A 22040-nucleotide genomic window follows, 5' to 3' on the forward strand; every position below is an offset into this window, starting at 1 on the left:
AGTCAAACCGAGACTGGCAGCGCATCTATCTGGTCTACTCAACAAATGTAATACTTACGTTCCTGAACTCGGGACGGAGCAAGCCGCTACACATCTGTGGGCTGCAAACCCCGTTAGTGAGAATATTGAAGCTAAACTGCCACCGTCGGTCCCATCAAAGCTGTTAGAAGAACTCATTGACATTTCATCAGACAGCTCTGAACCAAGTTCAGTGAAATGCGCAGGAGGCATTTCGGTGTGAGTGCTCCGATGAATACAGCACTGCTTCTTCTGCACTGAAAGTGTTTGTCTCGTTCAATACAACCTACTTATGCGAAACCCGATTTTCAGCCGTGACATTAGTGAAAACAAGTACCGAGCCAGAACTGGCACAAGGCACAGGTGTCGTTGCCGATCCATCAACAGTCCAAAGCACCTTTGACCATTGTTCCACAGTCCAATTTCTGTGTTCTTGTGCATATCTTAGCCTTTTAGTCTTGTTGTTCTTTCTGTTCCTTAAAGATATTATCTTCAAGTATTGCTCATCCTTGTTACACGGTTTTTGGGTCTTCCAGTCCTGGGTTTGTCATTTACAGATGATGTTTCTCTGTACTTGTTGATTGGGTTTCGGATACCACACCTTGAAAATCGAGTGATGCGAGCTGACAAGGTTGATATAATAGTAGGAAACACTAGTGGAGGCTTTGAGTAAATTGTTGATGCTTATAATGCATCAGAGTAGAAAAATGCAACATGTCTAAGACTTTTGCACAGCAATGTATCTGTATCTGTGTATGTGGTGGGCCGTGGACTTTTTCTAGCTGGGGGGTGAGGGGGCTCAGAAGCAGAAAGGTTGAGAACCCCTGCTATAGGTTACTTGAACGACCTTGGAATCCAGTAGACTGGACTCTATATGTACAGTACAGTACATAAACATTCTCCAGACTGGACTCTAGACATACAGTACATATATAGTGCCTATAGAAAGTCTACACCCCCTTTCAAAATTTCCACCTTTTGTTGCCTTATAGCCTGGAATTAAAATGCATTCAAATTATTTTAGTTTTCATTTATCTACACATCCTACCCCACAACTTCCAAGTGAAAAAAATATTGTAGAAATTTGTAGAAAATGAATTAAAAATAAAAACTGAAATAGCTTGGTTGGATAAATGTCCACACCCCTTGTAATAGCAATCCTATATTAGCTCAGGTGTAACCAATCGCCTTCAAAATCACACACCAAGTTAAGTGGCCTTCCCCTGTGTTAAATTTTAGTGATTCACATGATTTCAGGATAAATTCAGCAGTTCCTGTAGGTTCCCTCTGCTGGGTAGTGCATTTCAAAGCAAAGACTCAAGGTGCTTTCAAAAGAACTCTGGGACAAAGTTGTTGAAAGGCACAAATCAGGGGATGGGTATAATAAAAATATCAAAGGCCCTGAATATCCCTTGGAGCACAGTCAAGATGATTATTAAGAAGTGGAAGGTGTATTCCACCACCAAGACCCTGCCTAGATCAGAGCGTCCCTCTAAACTCGATGACCGAGCAAGAAGGAAACTAAGAAGGCTACCAAGAGGCCAATGACAACTATGCAAGAGCTACAGGCTTTTATGGCCAAGACTGGTCAAAGTGTACATGTAACAACGATATCCCAAGCACTCCACAAATCTGACCTGTATGGTAGGGTGGCAAGAAGGAAGCCATTACTCAAGAAAGCCCACCTTGAATCCCATTTGAAGTATGCAAAAAAAACACTTGGGAAATTCTGTAGCCATGTGGCAAAAAGTTTTGTGGTCTGACGAAACTAAAATGGAACTTTTTGGCCTAAATGCAAAGCGTTATGTTTGGCGCACCCAAAGAACACCATCCCTACTGTGAAGCATGGAGGTGGCAGTATCATGTTATGGGGATGTTTCTCATCGGCAGGGACTGAGGCACTTGTCAGGATAAAAGGGAAAATGAATGGAGCAAAGTACAGACAAGTTCTTGAGGAAAACCTGCTGCATTTGTTAAAATAGGGAAATTAGGGATGGTGTAATTTAAATGATGAATTGAACAGGCCACATGTGCAATTAATTTAAAACAGTAAGAGAAAAGGAACCATGCCATTCATTATAAAATGCAGGAGCCTTTTCAGAAGTTGTTTAAGATGCATAATTAAAGCACAAAGTGCTCTATCAATTTCACACGAGTGCCTGTGGTTTCAATATCACTGATTAGTGGAAATGTAAGTTTTCATGCAGGTCGGTATATAAATGTGAAATCTTGAGGGGTGTAATAAATGTGCACACTGCTGTAAATCTAAAGATTCAATCACCAAACCATACTATAGCTGCAGTTGCGTTTTGTAATTGTGGTCTGGTGCTGGTACAGTAAATATGTCCTTGTGGCTGTTCTGTTACCATGTCGTACAGTGTTATTGCTGAGAGTTTGGGAATGTTGTGCTTCTGGTCATTGCAGTGCACAAAGACTCCTTAATTATATTTTTTGTAGGATATAAAGGAAATGTTGGAACACTGATGAGCCCCAGGGATTATTGTTCACGTTCGTGGTGTGCTCTCCACCCTTTCGACTGGGATTATTGTTCATGTTAGGTTATTGTTCATGTTAGTGGTGTGCTGATACTTTTGCTATGACAGTTCTTTGTCTTTAAAAGTTAAATTCAGTTGCAGTAAAGAAAGATTTGAGATCTGAGATTGGAAGCTGGCACTGCAATACATGTTCTGCATTTGTATTTATTTTTTAATTAATGTGCTTTGAGAGTCAAGGGATGAATTTAAATATTCTCCATGACCTTTTCAGGCAGTACTTGATAGGCTGTTCTTTATCTAAATGCTGGACATTTCTGTTTCTCAGGCTGTCCGTTACCCCAAAGAATTGAAATGTTGTTGTTGTTGTTATTATTATTATTACAATTATTATTGTTATATAGTTTTGTATAAATCATCTGACTTGTTCATTTTTCGAAGCAGCATTTAATTCCTTTCCCCTCTCTGGTGTCTGATTGCTCATGCACTGACTGATTCTGTGCATTTCCCTTCTCTGGTGTCTGATTGCTCATGCACTGACTGATTCTGTGCCTTTCCTCTCTGGTGTCTGATTGCTCATGCACTGACTGATTCTGTGCATTTCCCCTCTCTGGTGACTGATTGCTCATGCACTGACTGATTCTGTGCCTTTCCCCTCTGGTGTCCGATTGCTCATGCACTGACTGATTCTGTGCATTTCCCCTCTCTGGTGACTGATTGCTCATGCAGTGACTGATTCTGTGCCTTTCCTCTCTGGTGACTGATTGCTCATGCACTGACTGATTCTGTGCCTTTCTTCTCTGGTGACTGATTGCTCATGCACTGACTGATTTTGTGCCTTTCCCTTCTCTGGTGTCTGATTGCTCATGCACTGACTGATTCTGTGCATTTCCCCTTTCTGGTGACTGATTGCTCATGCACTGACTGATTCTGTGCCTTTCCTCTCTGGTGACTGATTGCTCATGCACTGACTGATTCTGTGCCTTTCCTCTCTGGTGTCTGATTGCTCATGCACTGACTGATTCTGTACCTTTCCGTTGTTTGGTGACTGATTGCTCATGCACTGACTGATTCTGTGCCTTTCCCCTCTCTGGTGTCTGATTGCTCATGCATTGACTGATTCCTGTCCAGCTGTCTGGCTCATCATATAGTACAGCCAGATATGAATATTTACAAGACACAGGCTCAAGGTTTTTCCAGGTTATCAAAACCATTGCTCTGTATTTGAGCAATCTCCTTATTACTGTGTTTTAGTGTTTTAGTTACACATAAGACTGTAAACATTGATGGGTTGTCTTCCGCTGTGTGTGTAATCTTTATAATGCTGATGTGTCTCTCTCTCTCTCTCTCTCTCTCTCTCTCTCTCTCTCTCTCTCTCTCTCTCTCTCTCTCGCTCTCTTCAGAAAGAAATCCAGGCTATGAGTCAGTGCCACCACCCCAACATTGTGTCCTACTACACCTCGTTTGTGGTGAAGGATGAGCTGTGGCTGGTGATGAAATTGCTCAGTGGCGGTAAGTTGACAGACCTTCTATTTGAGTTACTGCTCAGACTCTCCCTAGTCAGTCTTGAGGTCGGATGTGTATATGTGTGTATATGTCTCATATTCTCTAGCTCCTGCTTCTGTTGATATGGGTTCCAGCACTGTTGCCAGTCTCGAACTTAGGCTCACTGGTCCAGTATGATGAAGAGATACAGACTGTGCCTGCAAAGTCGTAATAGTGTGGGGGTTCCCAAACTGGGGGATCCCCAAACGACCCTGACAAAGCAATGCGATCGCTGCTGTTGGGGGTTATTTCGAATGTAACTTTGATGTCAGCTCTTACCCACACTAACAGTATGTACCATTATACCCTTACCTTTGGCTTGGGATACCTAACTGTGAACCGCAGTCAATTACAGTATGTTATCCATAAACCGACCCTCCTGCTCACCCATCTGACTCAACACTTTTCCATTTAAACCCTGAGCCTGGAATGTGCTCCTTCGCTTGGCTGGTGCAAGGTCTCCATTTTTTCTCGTATGTATGTTTGTGTGTGTGTGTGTGTGTGTGTGTGTGTGTGTGTGTGTGTGTGTGTGTGTGTGTGTATATATATATATATATATATATATATATATATATATATAACTTTAGTAGTATTTGTAATGGAATTAAAATGGATTATGGTTTCCAGCTGGGGAGCAGGCTTGTCCAGTCTTGCTGAGAATGTGCTGTTCAGCACAGTCGTTTAAGACACTGAACAGTTGCTTACTGGCACAGTGCTGCGGGGGGTGAGGGGACACCCCAGAGTGTTGCCCCTTTGGCATGTCTGGCACCAGTCCAGCTGAGACTTAACAATGAACACAGAGCAGCAACTGAACGGAAGGATTCCGCGCACATGCGGCTAGGGCTGTGAATACCTGCAGCAGGGCACGGAGCTCAGGCTCTGAGCTGTCCGTTCACAACATTATTACTAGAGGCAGTTCAAATCTGCGTATAATGGAATTCCTCAAAAGTCACAGAGTTTGCAGCTCCCACGGAATTCCACAGAGTCAACAGATTCAGGGTGAATGTTTTATGATAAGTGGGAGTCTATTCCAATAAGGGGAAAGGAGCAGAAAGGGGATTGGGCACAAGGCGAGGGTGGGACAGAGGGATAATAGGGATTGGGAGCGTAAGGGACGTGGGGGAACATAGTAGGTGATCAGTGCAACCAGATAATGTGGGGCAAGACCATGGGGAAATTTATACACAAGAGTAAGAAATTTGAACGGGCAACGATAATAGACAGGGAGCCAGTGTAGCTGGATGAGGATAGGGGAGGTGTGGAAGGTGCAGTGGTGGTTGAATATGATACGGGCATAGTTGTTTTGAATTTGTTGCAATGGTGTGAAAACATCAGAGGGAAGGCCAAGGAGGAGGGAGTTACAGTAGTCAAGGTGGGTGAAGATGAGAGAGTGGAACAGGAGTTTAGTAGCAGAAAGGAAATGGAGGGGTGTATTATTCAGATGTTGAATAGATGGAATCGGCAGGTGTGTGTTATGGCCGAGATATGGTCAGAAAGGGAGAGGGTGGAGTCTGAGATGACGTTGTTGAAAGCAACAGCAGAGGTGCATGAAGATAGGTACAACTGCAATCAGTCAAGGGGTGTGCCAGAGATGCCAAGGTGGAGAGAAGGATGGGGTGATCAGCTGTGTCAAAGGCAGAGGAAAGATCAAGGAGAATGAGAATTGAGGTGTTGGCCAGATGATTCTGGACAGTGAAGAGGGCAGTCTCAGTGGAATGGAAGGGACGGAAGACAGATTGAAATCGGGGGTACAGTGAATTGGCGGCTGTGTTGTGTGATAGGCGCAAGTGGACTAGACACTCAAGGAGCTTAGAGAAATATGGGAGGAGAGAGAGTGGGCAGTAATCAGCAGGTCAGGCAGGGTGGAGAGAGGGGTTTTTAACAAAGGAATAATGGTAGCTAATTTGAAGATGGCAAGACAGATACCAGTGGAGAGAGAGAGTGGAGTTAAAGAGGGAGACTAGGTAAGGGATGATAAGAGGGAGGAGTGGGGGTATGAGGGAGCAGGGATAAGGTCCAGGGAAGAAGAGGTAGGATTAGTATTTGTGTTTGGATAGTTCCAGAGCAGTGATGAGGGTTAGGTAGTGTTTGTGTTTGGATAGTTCCAGAGCAGTGATGAGGGTTAGGTAGTGTTTGTGTTTGGATAGTTCCAGAGCAGTGATGAGGGTTAGGTAGTGTTTGTGTTTGGATAGTTCCAGAGCAGTGATGAGGGTTAGGTAGTGTTTGTGTTTGGATAGTTCCAGAGCAGTGATGAGGGTTTGGAAGTGTTCGTGTTTGGCTAGTTCCAGAGTAGAGTGGAAGTTGAAGAGGAGAGAGTGGTAGGCTTGGAGGTTCAAAAGTGAGGGGAGGACTTCCAGAGTTGTGGATGTGGGGGTGCTATGGAGTTAAGGGAAGAGGATAGCGCAGTAGGTAGGGTGACAGAGGCTAATTCCGGGTGAAGGGAGGTGTAGTTAGAGAAGCAAAGAGGAAGAGAGGGATATCAGGGAACCAGTGTCTATGGTACAGAGATTACAGCATTTGTTCATGTGGAGCAGCGATATTGTATCCATGTATCTTCCATCACGCTTACTGTTACATCAGGTAGAGCTGACCAGGCAGAACCATGCTCAGTAATGTTGATGTTCTCAAACATGAGTTTTTAAACATTTCAATCAATAACATGTTCTTCGCTTTATAACTTTAAAAAAAATGTTTTCCACCAGGTTTTCAGAAGGGTGTGTGTGTGTTCCACGCTGTAACACACCCGTAACGTGGAGTGGACCAGAAATGCTGTGTTTTTTATATGAGAAACTTTGAATTCCTGCTACACTTAATCCAGGCAGAACAGTAAGCTTGCTGAATTTAGTCTGCAGCACTAAGTTGGACATGTTTTAAAGAGAGAATTTGCATTTAGTCAGATTAACAGGTCTAATGAAATGTGCGCCCCTGGCTGTGACGCCGGCCTCCTTTACTCCCTGCAAGCTGCTGCATACAGTGTGACCTTCATCAGTCAGCCAAGTCCTGACAGAGAGCTTTCTGTGTGATCTGCTGCTTCAGGTCCTGTCTGTCCTGTCAGCTTCTTTTCTATAGACGTCTCCTAAACACACGTCTTGATTTCTTGTTTTTGTTACTAGAAGCAGTACAGTATCTGTCTGGCTGATTCAGTTGTCAGTGTCTCTTCAGCCTGAAGCTTGTGTACCGGTTGTGCTGTGGCAGCACCTGACACCATTGTATTATATAACAGAGAGAGAGAGTTGTGTTTAACTTCATGTTCTTGATCTCCCTCACTTACTGCTCTACAGTACAGCTCCCCCCCTTTCATGCTGAGACTCTCAAGTAACAGAATCTCAAAGCACTGCTAGCACCTACAGAAGCAGGATATCTGACAAAAATGTGTGCATGCAACTCTTTGTGAACAAGGTTACTGTATATTCCTCCTTTCAAACAGTAAGGGGTAAACTCTTATTTTTGTAACAGTTGAATGTTTCCGGTGCTGTGTAACTGTGTTATGATAATGAGGACCCTACTGTATGTGCATGCATTGCTATGATTCTGTTATCCACCGGGTTAGGCTGGACTCTCCTCACTAGGATATACAATGACCTCTGGGATAGCTTTCTAAACCCAATGGCACAGTTCTGCTAGAATAGCTGATTGAAGCTAAAGGACATGTGGACTTTGTCTTCAACCACTGCGGAACAAAACCATGACCTCACCTGTTAAAATTAACCAGCGTCTTGTATCTTCTCTCCTGTCCAGGATCAGTGCTGGACATTATAAAGCACATCATTTCCAGGGGAGAACACAAAAGTGGAGTTCTGGACGAGCCCAGTATAGCTACTATTCTGAAGGAGGTTCTGGAGGGTCTGGAATACCTGCATAAAAACGGACAAATTCACAGGTAAAGTACAGGCTAGACTAGAGGCATATTCCCTGTGTGTTCACATCTACTTTTCATTTTACATTTCTTTTCAAATGGTGCAGCAGAACACAGAAATGTGGACACAGTGAGATGATGTCCAGTTTGACAGGAGTAGTTTTAAAATCGCTTATTTTAGCTGAGCTGTTTCATGCTGTAGAACCTTGCAGCATCCTGGTAAAAGCATGGCCGAGTGGTGTGCAAGGCGAGTGGTGTAGTGCAGGTTCACGTCCTGGCTGTATGAAGTCTCCGGTCTCGCTGGGGATTCTGGAGGGAGTGTCGCATTGGCTCTGGCTATTGCGGGTTAGAGAGGCAAAACCGTCAGGGACTGTTTCCTCCTTATTGTGCTACAGCACATCCTACTGGCCAGGTGCCTAATGAGCTCAGGCACACACTAGCCTGTGTCCTCCAGGGGCCGGTAGCTCTCTGACATCAGCTCGAGTTCCTGAGTGAAGGAGAGGAACCTTCAGTCTCAGCTGTGGAAGCTGCTGCAGTGAGGAGGAAAAATGACTGGACATTCTAAACTGGGTAGAAAATTGGGGGTAAAATTACATGATGACTCATGTCTGTGGCAGTGATGTTCTGTTTGTGATAGACTCCTCATGCCCGTGGCAGCGAGGTTCTCTTTGTGATAGACTCCTCATGCCCCGTGGCAGTGAGATTCTGTTTGTGATAGACTCCTCATGCCCGTGGCAGTGATGTTCTGTTTGTGATAGACTCCTCATGCCCGTGGCAGTGAGGTTCTATTTGTGGTAGACTCCTCATGTCCCGTGGCAGCGAGGTTCTCTTTGTGATAGACTCCTCATGCCTGTGGCAGTGATGTTCTGTTTGTGATAGACTCCTCATGCCTGTGGCAGTGGTGTTCTGTTTGTGATAGACTCCTCATGCCTGTGGCAGTGATGTTCTGTTTGTGATAGACTCCTCATGCCTGTGGCAGTGAGGTTCTGTTTGTGATAGACTCCTCATGCTCGTGGCAGTGGTGTTCTCTTTGTGATAGACTCCTCATGCCCGTGGTAGTGGTGTTCTGTTTGTGATAGACTCCTCATGCCTGTGGCAGTGGTGTTCTGTTTGTGATAGACTCCTCATGCCCGTGGCAGTGATGTTCTGTTTGTGATAGACTCCTCATGCCTGTGGCAGTGATGTTCTGTTTGTGATAGACTCCTCATGCCTGTGGCAGTGATGTTCTGTTTGTGATAGACTCCTCATGCCTGTGGCAGTGATGTTCTGTTTGTGATAGACTCCTCAAGCCCGTGGCAGTGAGGTTCTGTTTGTGATAGACTCCTCATGCCCGTGGCAATGGTGTTCTGTTTACCAGTCATGGCTTATTACTTCCACATGTATATGTAGCACATGATGTGGAAACATCAGCCCCGAACCGTAACCTTCAATTTCCTTAAAACTACTTGTATTGGCAAACTAGATGATTTTAATAGTGTTGTCTAAATGGATTCTAATCTTTAGGCATAAGCCATGTCATATGAGAAGTGCTCTGGTGATGTGTCACATGGCATATTGGTGAGTGCTGGAGAAATGCAGTTAGAAGCTCCATGTAGGGGCTGCCACACAGGGTGAATTTCAACACCGCATTGCAGAGGCTTCCGTGCCCTCGGAGTCAAATTTACACTCTCAAGTAACTGGGCACCTCAAAAGCAATGGCCCTCGGCTGATTTGACGAAAAAATAAAAATAAAACAAACAAAAAGTTTGTGCCCTTGGCAAGCTGATTGGAAGACAGGATAAAAACAAGAAACAAAAAACATGACCCTAAATAAGTTTGAAATGTTTTGTTTTTGTTTCAAACACACCAATGCATTTCTGTATAGATTTCATCAATAGAAATGTAATTGTTAATTGTTATGCAGTTAAAAAAATATTAATAAACAACAAAGCTATGATGGGTTTTGTGTGGTGTATGGCCACACCCACTCAGAGATCGGAAGTTACTTATGAGAAGGTAAACACACGTGACTGCCGCTGAAAACAATCGACGAGGAAGTCGAAGACCCAATTCATTTTAGGGAACAGGTGCCACAACCCTACGTTTTTAAACCGTCATTGATCAACAGAGACAGCGACTAAATGGGGATCGACAAGAAAGAGTTGTGGACCATGCAAAACCTGTGCAGATCGGCAACACTGCATGGGGAGTGTAATTAACAGAACTGTAATGTGTTTGATTACCAATAACTTACACTTCAGTATCTGTACTCTGTAATTACTTTATATCAGTTTAGCCATTGTCTGTTATGGCCTGTAATACCCATTTTACTCATTTTGTCTGATCACAGGCCACAGACTGTCACAGAACACCAGACCACTGACAGTGACACTGTGAAATCTGTACAAAGACGATAAATTACAATCATTGCAGTAATGCACAGTAGACATGAGGATTGATAAGAGGGCATTATATAAAGCAGGCAAGACAGCTTCAGCAGTGAATATGGACAAATAAACGTTTCTTTGCTCACCGTTATGTCAGTGGTACACATTCTCCGATGCAGTAAAGTTTGGATAGTTGTTTGTAATCCAGAAGTACACGTTTATATTCCAGTGTGGTAATGCATAACAACTGTTCACATGTTGCATCTGACTTCAGCCTGACTCGCTGCTTGCTTCTAAATCCCATGCTATATTCAAGTAAGTCTCCCTCTAGATAATCGCTGTCGAGAAAGTGCGCGCCACAGACGACACAGTTCTTTTGGTGAACGGATTCTCGCTGTCCTCTCTATTGACTTGTGCAAACCGCTCCCAGGAGTGAAATATGGCTCTTTTTTTCTCTGGAAGGGCCTGCACCCAATGCCCTGACAGGCTGGAGTTCGTGCAACCCCTGCAAAGGCATGTATTTACCATAGTATTATTGGTGTTATTTTGTTTTTATCTCACAAACCTGTAGGCCAGACGGACAGACTGAGAACTTCTTCCCTTTTGAATGTCGCACGGGACGTGGTACAGAAAGCTTGTGTTTTTGGAGGCATGGTCTGTGATCCACATTAATCACACTTTAGTGGCCTGTAAAAAGTGTGTTTTTTGTTTTTTAAATAGTAATGCTGCTAATATTCTTAATAAACACTGCTGCATCCATCTCAGTGATAAAAAGAAACCTGCAAGATACTCTTTGTGTCTATAAAAAAGTAGTGGGCTTGTGTGTTTAGGTGAGTTGTGGATAGTTTAAACTCAATGTTCAATTTCAAGATATCTGTTAAGCAGGAGATAACTCTTGAGCCCCTTTTACATGTGCACGAGGCAAAACAACAGTTTTATGTAGAAATACAGGTGGGCTTTTTTTTGGTCTGTGGAAACCAAGCATTTGTTACTGCACCTTGTTGAGATTCCTGTACCGTTCCAGACTCTTGTAACACAAGAGCTGACGACTCCTTCAACAACATACACAGAGGTTTCGTCCTGTGAAGTTACGAGCTGCAAGAACAGCTGCGATCCAGCAAGCCTTTGAGTGAAATTCTAATGTACTGCACAGTACATGCTGAGCTGCGTGAATGAAATTCAAACCAAGCACAGTGGCTTAACAGCCTCTATAGGGACCCCTCTCTACAGTACTGTATGTAGTCTTGCACAGTTTAACAGCCTCTATAGGGACCCCTCTCTACGGTACTGTATGTAGTCATGCACAGTTTAACAGCCTCTATAGGGACCCCTCTCTCAGTACTGTATGTAGTCATGCACAGTTTAACAGCCTCTATAGGGACCCCTCTCTCAGTACTGTATGTAGTCATGCACAGTTTAACAGCCTCTATAGAGACCCCTCTCTCAGTACTGTATGTAGTCATGCACAGTTTAACAGCCTCTATAGAGACCCCTCTCTCAGTACTGTATGTAGTCATGCACAGTTTAACAGCCTCTATAGGGACCCCTCTCTCAGTACTGTATGTAGTCATGCACAGTTTAACAGCCTCTATAGGGACCCCTCTCTCAGTACTGTATGTAGTCGTGCACAGTTTAACAGCCTCTATAGGGACCCCTCTCTCAGTACTGTATGTAGTCATGCACAGTTTAACAGCCTCTATAGAGACCCCTCTCTCAGTACTGTATGTAGTCATGCACAGTTTAACAGTCTCTATAGGGACCCCTCTCTCAGTACTGTATGTAGTCATGCACAGTTTAACAGCCTCTATAAGGACCCCTCTCTACAGTATTGTATGTAGCCATGCTCGGCAGTTTAACAGCCTCTATAGGGACCATATCATAACTTTATATGTACCGACAGGCTGGATCTGCTCATTTTCCTCCTGATGATACTCGAGTCACTCGCATGCATTTTAAGAAGAAACAGTTTGAACAGCCGCTCAATTCCTTGTGGACCTTCAGGGGTTAATTGTGGTTCTTTCCATTTTAAAATAAGCATTGCAGTTGTAGTCACAGCCACTTCACAGGAAGTGTTCCTGTTCTTTAAGAACATAAGAAAGTTTACAAATGAGAGGAGGCCATTCGGCCCATCTTGCTCGTTTGGTTGTTAGTAGCTTATTAATCCCAGAATCTCATCAAGCAGCTTCTTGAAGGATCCCAGGGTGTCAGCTTCAACAACATTACTGGGGAGTTGATTCCAGACCCTCACGTTTCTCTTTGTAAAAAAGTGCCTCCTATTTTCTGTTCTGAATGCCCCTTTGTCTAATCTCCATTTGTGACCCCTGGTCCTTGTTTCTTTTTTCAGGTCGAAAAAGTCCCTTGGGTCGACATTGTCAATACCTTTTAGAATTTTGAATGCTTGAATTATGTGGCATAGTCCTATTCGAATTCTGAGGTTGAATTCTGCATGGTCAGACTGCATGCACAGTACAGTGCAGTGCACAGAAACAGGAGTTCCATTTCCAGGGAAGAGAAACCAGCACAATATACATGTGTGGTAAATTTACAAGAATAAATGACCAGGAAGATCTACTGTGAGTTCAAGGTTTTTAAATACAGTAAAGCTCCCAACGCCATCAGCCATGGCACTTGAATATTCTGCAGTGCTAGTGCTTCTACTTCGCCTGGGGACAGTAATTTGGCTCTGGATAGTTTCTTGTACCCTGAAATTACAGTGACAGAGCATGACACTGTAATGAGGGAGATAAGACGTTATTCTGTTGTGCGTCATTTGAGGGCTAAATTTTATAACAGCAAGTCAAAAAGATAAATGAATAAATAATAAACAAATTCAGAATATTTTCTATAAGGCTCTATAAGAAAGCTTTTACAAGAAATATCTTGTAGCTCATTAGCATAAAACATTTCCCTGCATTGCTTTACTGTTAACCACCGTTCTGCTAGTTTATTTGTATGTGTTTTATTTTTTAGGAAAGGTAATGCCATTTTAAATAGTGGATTATTTCTCTACCAGCTCATATTCACTTAGCTTGACCCCCTTTGCATTGACAAGCTGAGCAGTGCATTTCATACGGCACAGAATGAGCGGCACGCTCAACACACTGAGCTGTAATGTACCGCTGTGCTGATCAGTGCATTTCATACTGAGAATGAGCGGCATGCTCAACACACTGAGCTGTAATGTACCGCTGTGCTGATCAGTGCATTTCATACTGAGAATGAGCGGCACGCTCAACACACTGAGCTGTAATGTACTGCTGTGCTGATCAGTGCATTTCATACTGAGAATGAGCGGCACGCTCAACACACTGAGCTGTAATGTACTGCTGTGCTGATCAGTGCATTTCATACTGAGAATGAGCAGCACGCTCAACACACTGAGCTGTAATGTACTGCTGTGCTGAGCAGTGCATTTCATACTGAGAATGAGCAGCACGCTCAACACACTGAGCTGTAATGTACTGCTGTGCTGATCAGTGCATTTCATACAGAGAATGAGCGGCACGCTCAACACACTGAGCTGTAATGTACTGCTGTGCTGATCAGTGCATTTCATACAGAGAATGAGCGGCACGCTCAACACACTGAGCTGTAATGTACTGCTGTGCTGATCAGTGCATTTCATACAGAGAATGAGCGGCACGCTCAACACACTGAGCTGTAATGTACTGCTGTGCTGATCAGTGCATTTCATACTGAGAATGAGCGGCACGCTCAACACACTGAGCTGTAATGTACTGCTGTGCTGATCAGTGCATTTCATACAGAGAATGAGCGGCACGCTCAACACACTGAGCTGTAATGTACTGCTGTGCTGATCAGTGCATTTCATACAGAGAATGAGCGGCACGCTCAACACACTGAGCTGTAATGTACTGCTGTGCTGATCAGTGCATTTCATACTGAGAATGAGCGGCACGCTCAACACACTGAGCTGTAATGTACTGCTGTGCTGATCAGTGCATTTCATACAGAGAATGAGCGGCACGCTCAACACACTGAGCTGTAATGTACTGCTGTGCTGATCAGTGCATTTCATACTGAGAATGAGCGGCACGCTCAACACACTGAGCTGTAATGTACTGCTGTGCTGATCAGTGCATTTCATACTGAGAATGAGCGGCACGCTCAACACACTGAGCTGTAATGTACTGCTGTGCTGATCAGTGCATTTCATACTGAGAATGAGCAGCACGCTCAACACACTGAGCTGTAATGTACTGCTGTGCTGAGCAGTGCATTTCATACAGAGAATGAGCAGCACGCTCAACACACTGAGCTGTAATGTACTGCTGTGCTGATCAGTGCATTTCATACTGAGAATGAGCAGCACGCTCAACACACTGAGCTGTAATGTACTGCTGTGCTGATCAGTGCATTTCATACTGAGAATGAGCAGCACGCTCAACACACTGCGCTGTAATGTACCTCTGTGCTGATCAGTGCATTTCATACTGAGAATGAGCGGCATGCTCAACACACTGAGCTGTAATGTACCGCTGTGCTGATCAGTGCATTTCATACTGAGAATGAGCGGCATGCTCAACACACTGAGCTGTAATGTACTGTTGTGCTGATCAGTGCATTTCATACTGAGAATGAGCGGCACGCTCAACACACTGAGCTGTAATGTACTGCTGTGCTGATCAGTGCATTTCATACTGAGAATGAGCGGCACGCTCAACACACTGAGCTGTAATGTACCGCTGTGCTGATCAGTGCATTTCATACTGAGAGTTTCTGGGGAAGGGTTTTGTATTTACTTTGAGTACTGTACTGTAGCGTCACATTATGTTCTAACTTACTTTATTGCTATTTTATTGTATTATTTTATTCCATTTTTATACTAATCACTTCTCCAAATCTGTCTCTACCTGGTTGCTCTGCTTTGAGCTTGTCTGGGGATACAAAGTGTTGGGAGTGAACAGCCTTCCTCATGCCATTCAGGTCATGTGACAGTGTGACCTCTCAACTGTGCCAGCCCTGTGCACATAAAGAGAGTAGGCAGGGCTAGCAGAGATGACAGGTCACGTAGTGTATTATAAGAACTGGAATTGGCTATTCCTTTCTATGTATGCCAGTATTGTGAATTCATGTGTTCAATTGGTTAATGGCTAAATCACCTGGTTGCTGATTGGAGAGGACCTTGGTATGAAATGGATGGTAAAGTACTGTAAATATTTAATAATACTAAAAAGAATATCCACAGTTTGATACTGAAGCAACAGCATCAGCTTGAAGGAAAACGCAGAACTCAGTTCAGTTTCCGTTTTGAAGCAATTTACTGGTTAGCCTTTTCCACAGTCGCAGTGTAAACACAAAGCGCATTAGGAGGAGTTTTAACTGTATCTCTGGAGTGTTTCAGATAACTGATAATCCCAGTGAAGCTCAATGATTTGTGTCTCTGGAGTGTTTCAGGTAACTGATAATCCCAGTGAAGCTCAATGATTTGTATCTCTGGAGTGTTTCAGATAACTGATAATCCCAGTGAAGCTCAATGATTTGTATCTCTGGAGTGTTTCAGGCAATTGATAATCCCAGTGAAGCTCAATGATTTGTGTCTCTGGGGTGTTTCAGGTAACTGATAATCCCAGTGAAGCTCAATGATTTGTGTCTCTGGAGTGTTTCAGGTAACTGATAATCCCAGTGAAGCTCAATGATTTGTGTCTCAGGGGTGTTTCAGGTAACTGATAATCCCAGTGAAGCTCAATGATTTGTGTCTCTGGAGTGTTTCAGGTAACTGATAATCCCAGTGAAGCTCAATGATTTGTGTCTCTGGGGTGTTTCAGGTAACTGATAATCCCAGTGAAGCTCAATGATTTGTGTCTCTGGGGTGTTTCAGGTAACTGATAATCCCAGTGAAGCTCAATGATTTGTGTCTCTGGGGTGTTTCAGGTAACTGATAATCCCAGTGAAGCTCAATGATTTGTGTCTCTGGGGTGTTTCAGGTAACTGATAATCCCAGTGAAGCTCAATGATTTGTGTCTCTGGAGTGTTTCAGGTAATTGATAATCCCAGTGAAGCGCAATGATTTGTATCTCTGGAGTGTTTCAGGTAACTGATAATCCCAGTGAAGCTCAATGATTTGTGTCTCTGGAGTGTTTCAGGTAACTGATAATCCCAGTGAAGCTCAATGATTTGTGTCTCTGGGGTGTTTCAGGTAACTGATAATCCCAGTGAAGCTCAATGATTTGTGTCTCTGGGGTGTTTCAGGTAACTGATAATCCCAGTGAAGCTCAATGATTTGTGTCTCTGGGGTGTTTCAGGTAACTGATAATCCCAGTGAAGCTCAATGATTTGTGTCTCTGGGGTGTTTCAGGTAACTGATAATCCCAGTGAAGCTCAATGATTTGTATCTCTGGGGTGTTTCAGGTAACTGATAATCCCAGTGAAGCTCAATGATTTGTGTCTCTGGGGTGTTTCAGGTAACTGATAATCCCAGTGAAGCTCAATGATTTGTGTCTCTGGGGTGTTTCAGGTAACTGATAATCCCAGTGAAGCTCAATGATTTGTGTCTCTGGGGTGTTTCAGGTAACTGATAATCCCAGTGAAGCTCAATGATTTGTGTCTCTGGGGTGTTTCAGGTAACTGATAATCCCAGTGAAGCTCAATGATTTGTGTCTCTGGGGTGTTTCAGGTAACTGATAATCCCAGTGAAGCTCAATGATTTGTGTCTCTGGGGTGTTTCAGGTAACTGATAATCCCAGTGAAGCTCAATGATTTGTGTCTCTGGGGTGTTTCAGGTAACTGATAATCCCAGTGAAGCTCAATGATTTGTGTCTCTGGGGTGTTTCAGGTAACTGATAATCCCAGTGAAGCTCAATGATTTGTGTCTCTGGGGTGTTTCAGGTAACTGATAATCCCAGTGAAGCTCAATGATTTGTGTCTCTGGGGTGTTTCAGGTAACTGATAATCCCAGTGAAGCTCAATGATTTGTGTCTCTGGGGTGTTTCAGGTAACTGATAATCCCAGTGAAGCTCAATGATTTGTGTCTCTGGGGTGTTTCAGGTAACTGATAATCCCAGTGAAGCTCAATGATTTGTGTCTCTGGGGTGTTTCAGGTAACTGATAATCCCAGTGAAGCTCAATGATTTGTGTCTCTGGGGTGTTTCAGGTAACTGATAATCCCAGTGAAGCTCAATGATTTGTGTCTCTGAGGTGTTTCAGGTAACTGATAATCCCAGTGAAGCTCAATGATTTGTGTCTCTGGGGTGTTTCAGGTAACTGATAATCCCAGTGAAGCTCAATGATTTGTGTCTCTGGGGTGTTTCAGGTAACTGATAATCCCAGTGAAGCTCAATGATTTGTGTCTCTGGGGTGTTTCAGGTAACTGATAATCCCAGTGAAGCTCAATGATTTGTGTCTCTGGGGTGTTTCAGGTAACTGATAATCCCAGTGAAGCTCAATGATTTGTGTCTCTGGGGTGTTTCAGGTAACTGATAATCCCAGTGAAGCTCAATGATTTGTGTCTCTGGGGTGTTTCAGGTAACTGATAATCCCAGTGAAGCTCAATGATTTGTGTCTCTGGGGTGTTTCAGGTAACTGATAATCCCAGTGAAGCTCAATGATTTGTGTCTCTGGGGTGTTTCAGGTAACTGATAATCCCAGTGAAGCTCAATGATTTGTGTCTCTGGGGTGTTTCAGGTAACTGATAATCCCAGTGAAGCTGAATGATTTGTGTCTCTGAGGTGTTTCAGGTAACTGATAATCCCAGTGAAGCTCAATGATTTGTGTCTCTGAGGTGTTTCAGGTAACTGATAATCCTAGTGAAGCTCAGTGATTTGTGTCTCTGAGGTGTTTCAGGTAACTGATAATCCCAGTGAAGCTCAATGATTTGTGTCTCTGGGGTGTTTCAGGTAACTGATAATCCTAGTGAAGCTCAGTGATTTGTGTCTCTGAGGTGTTTCAGGTAACTGATAATCCCAGTGAAGCTCAATGATTTGTGTCTCTGGAGTGTTTCAGGTAACTGATAATCCCAGTGAAACTCAATGATTTGTGTCTCTGGAGTGTTTCAGGTAACTGATAATCCCAGTGAAGCGCAATGATTTGTATCGCTGGGGTGTTTCAGGTAACTGATAATCCCAGTGAAGCTCAATGATTTGTGTCTCTGAGGTGTTTCAGGCAACTCATAATCCCAGTGAAGCTCAATGATTTGTGTCTCTGAGGTGTTTCAGGCAACTGATAATCCCAGTGAAGCTCAATGATTTGTGTCTCTGGGGTGTTTCAGGTAACTGATAATCCTAGTGAAGCTCAATGATTTGTGTCTCTGAGGTGTTTCAGGTAACTGATAATCCTAGTGAAGCTCAATGATTTGTGTCTCTGAGGTGTTTCAGGTAACTGATAATCCCAGTGAAGCTCAATGATTTGTGTCTCTGGGGTGTTTCAGGTAACTGATAATCCCAGTGAAGCTCAATGATTTGTGTCTCTGGGGTGTTTCAGGTAACTGATAATCCCAGTGAAGCGCAATGATTTGTGTCTCTAGGGTGTTTCCGGTAATTGATAATCCCAGTGAAGCTCAATGATTTGTGTCTCTGGGGTGTTTCAGGTAACTGATAATCCCAGTGAAGCTCAATGATTTGTGTCTCTGGGGTGTTTCAGGTAACTGATAATCCCAGTGAAGCTCAATGATTTGTGTCTCTGGGGTGTTTCAGGTAACTGATAATCCCAGTGAAGCTCAATGATTTGTGTCTCTGGGGTGTTTCAGGTAACTGATAATCCCAGTGAAGCTCAATGATTTGTGTCTCTGGGGTGTTTCAGGCAACTGATAATCCCAGTGAAGCTCAATGATTTGTGTCTCTGGGGTGTTTCACGCAACTGATAATCCCAGTGAAGCGCAATGATTTGTGTCTCTGGGGTGTTTCAGGCAACTGATAATCCCAGTGAAGCTCAATGATTTGTGTCTCTGGGGTGTTTCAGGTAACTGATAATCCTAGTGAAGCTCAGTGATTTGTGTCTCTGGGGTGTTTCAGGTAACTGATAATCCCAGTGAAGCGCAATGATTTGTGTCTCTGGGGTGTTTCAGGTAATTGATAATCCCAGTGAAGCTCAATGATTTGTGTCTCTGGGGTGTTTCAGGCAACTGATAATCCCAGTGAAGCTCAATGATTTGTGTCTCTGAGGTGTTTCAGGTAACTGATAATCCCAGTGAAGCTCAATGATTTGTGTCTCTGGGGTGTTTCAGGTAACTGATAATCCCAGTGAAGCTCAATGATTTGTGTCTCTGGGGTGTTTCAGGTAACTGATAATCCCAGTGAAGCTCAATGATTTGTGTCTCTGGGGTGTTTCAGGCAACTGATAATCCCAGTGAAGCTCAATGATTTGTGTCTCTGGGGTGTTTCAGGTAACTGATAATCCCAGTGAAGCTCAATGATTTGTGTCTCTGAGGTGTTTCAGGTAACTGATAATCCCAGTGAAGCTCAATGATTTGTGTCTCTGGGGTGTTTCAGGTAACTGATAATCCCAGTGAAGCTCAATGATTTGTGTCTCTGGGGTGTTTCAGGTAACTGATAATCCCAGTGAAGCTCAATGATTTGTGTCTCTGGGGTGTTTCAGGTAACTGATAATCCCAGTGAAGCTCAATGATTTGTGTCTCTGAGGTGTTTCAGGTAACTGATAATCCTAGTGAAGCTCAGTGATTTGTGTCTCTGAGGTGTTTCAGGTAACTGATAATCCCAGTGAAGCTCAATGATTTGTGTCTCTGGGGTGTTTCAGGTAACTGATAATCCCAGTGAAGCTCAATGATTTGTGTCTCTGGGGTGTTTCAGGTAACTGATAATCCCAGTGAAGCTCAATGATTTGTGTCTCTGGGGTGTTTCAGGTAACTGATAATCCCAGTGAAGCTCAATGATTTGTGTCTCTGAGGTGTTTCATGTTAATCAGTGTAGCTCAATGATTTGTGTCTCTGCGGTGTTTCAGGTAACTCCCAGTGAAGCTCAATGATTTGTGTCTCTGGGGTGTTTCAGGTAACTGATAATCCCAGTGAAGCTCAATGATTTGTGTCTCTGAGGTGTTTCAGGCAACTGATAATCCCAGTGAAGCTCAATGATTTGTGTCTCTGAGGTGTTTCAGGCAACTGATAATCCCAGTGAAGCTCAATGATTTGTGTCTCTGGGGTGTTTCAGGTAACTGATAATCCCAGTGAAGCTCAATGATTTGTGTCTCTGAGGTGTTTCATGCAACTCATAATCCCAGTGTAGCTCAATGATTTGTGTCTCTGGGGTGTTTCAGGTAATTGATAATCCCAGTGAAGCTCAATGATTTGTGTCTCTGGGGTGTTTCAGGTAACTGATAATCCCAGTGAAGCTCAATGATTTGTGTCTCTGGGGTGTTTCAGGTAACTGATAATCCCAGTGAAGCGCAATGATTTGTGTCTCTAGGGTGTTTCCGGTAATTTGATAATCCCAGTGAAGCTCAATGACTTGTTTTTTTTCCCTTACAGGGATGTGAAGGCAGGTAATATTCTTCTTGGAGAAGACGGCTCTGTGCAAATTGCAGGTAATGTACAAGGAGCTTCTTTGTTTGTTTGTGTGTGGAGCTGAGCCAGTTTTAGTCTCTCTGTGCATCACTGAACCACACAAATTGTCTAAAAACAGGAAACAGTCTTATTGCTTTACCTATCAAAGTTGTGCTGTACATTTCTGCTTTAAATGTGTTCACATTAAATCTGTTTAGTCCAAGGTAGAGAATGTGTCAGTCCGCTTCCGTTTTGAGCTTTACAATAGAATAATTTGGGTTATATACCCATATATTATATTATATATATAATATATAGTATATATCTATATATATATATATATATATGTATTCTCCCTGGCCATGTAGCAATACTCATTACAGTGGATAGGTCGGTATTCTTATTTTCTTCATTTACTTGTCGTTACTTACTTCCTGGATGTACACATCAAAAAATCTTCTCTATGCTTATCTATTGCAGGATATAACACGTCTGTATTTGCTTTTCCGTTAACCTCTTACCCGAGGTGTGACTGTGCCTGAAGGTGTAAATAGAAAGAAATAGTAGATCATTGCATCGTGACTGTGCAGTGAATGACATCACAAGCATGTTAATAGATTTAATAAAAAATAAGCCAGTGTAGTTACCATGGCATCAGAAGCCTACAAGTACCTCCACTGTTTGGTTTCAAACACACTTTCCCTTGACAAAGGTATGTCACGTACCTTTCATAACAGATGTTTTATTTTATTTTATACCAACTTGAGTAGCCATTGTGAGGAAGTACCTGGTTTGCTTAAGTGATTCAGTTATGCTTTTAAATCAGAGATACAATTGGCTCCACTACATCAATGATCAAGCCCCAAGACTCAATTCACCAGACCCTTCTGGCTTCATTCCTGGGCTGTATATTTGAGAGATACCATGGTCTCCACTACATCACTGATTGAGCCCCAAGACTCAATTCACCAGACCCTTCTGGTTTCATTCCTGGGCTGTATATTTGAGAGATACCATGGGCTCCACTACATCACTGATCGAGCCCCGAGACTCAATTCACCAGACCCTTCTGGTTTCATTCCTGAGCTGTATATTTGAGATATACCATGAGCTCCAGTACAACACTGATCGAGCCCCGAGACTCAATTTACCAGACCCTTCTGGTTTCATTTCTCAATATGCTTCTTAAAGCTTAAAGGACTGCAGCTCTTTTCATGTCAACTCCTGTGCTTCTTGACTCTTCATCTATCCTGTATGGTGTTAATTCACAATCCTCTGGGATCAGTGTTTCCATAGTTACAGGCAGCGAG

The 22040-nt window shown here is 43.3% G+C and overlaps 1 protein-coding gene across 1 annotated transcript in view; it reads left to right on the plus strand.

Annotated features, from left to right (window-relative positions):
• LOC121309896 (serine/threonine-protein kinase OSR1-like) overlaps positions 1-22040 on the plus strand; it is an 80882-nt gene that overhangs the window by 25131 nt on the left and 33711 nt on the right. Inside the window, exons 3-5 of the mRNA XM_041243072.1 lie at positions 3914-4022; positions 7794-7935; positions 20716-20771. Of these exons, the coding sequence (XP_041099006.1) occupies positions 3914-4022; positions 7794-7935; positions 20716-20771 (307 nt within the window). The remainder of the gene's footprint in view (positions 1-3913; positions 4023-7793; positions 7936-20715; positions 20772-22040) is intronic.

The sequence above is a fragment of the Polyodon spathula genome, chromosome 3, assembly GCF_017654505.1.
Source record: "Polyodon spathula isolate WHYD16114869_AA chromosome 3, ASM1765450v1, whole genome shotgun sequence".
Classification (NCBI taxonomy): Eukaryota; Metazoa; Chordata; class Actinopteri; order Acipenseriformes; family Polyodontidae; genus Polyodon; species Polyodon spathula.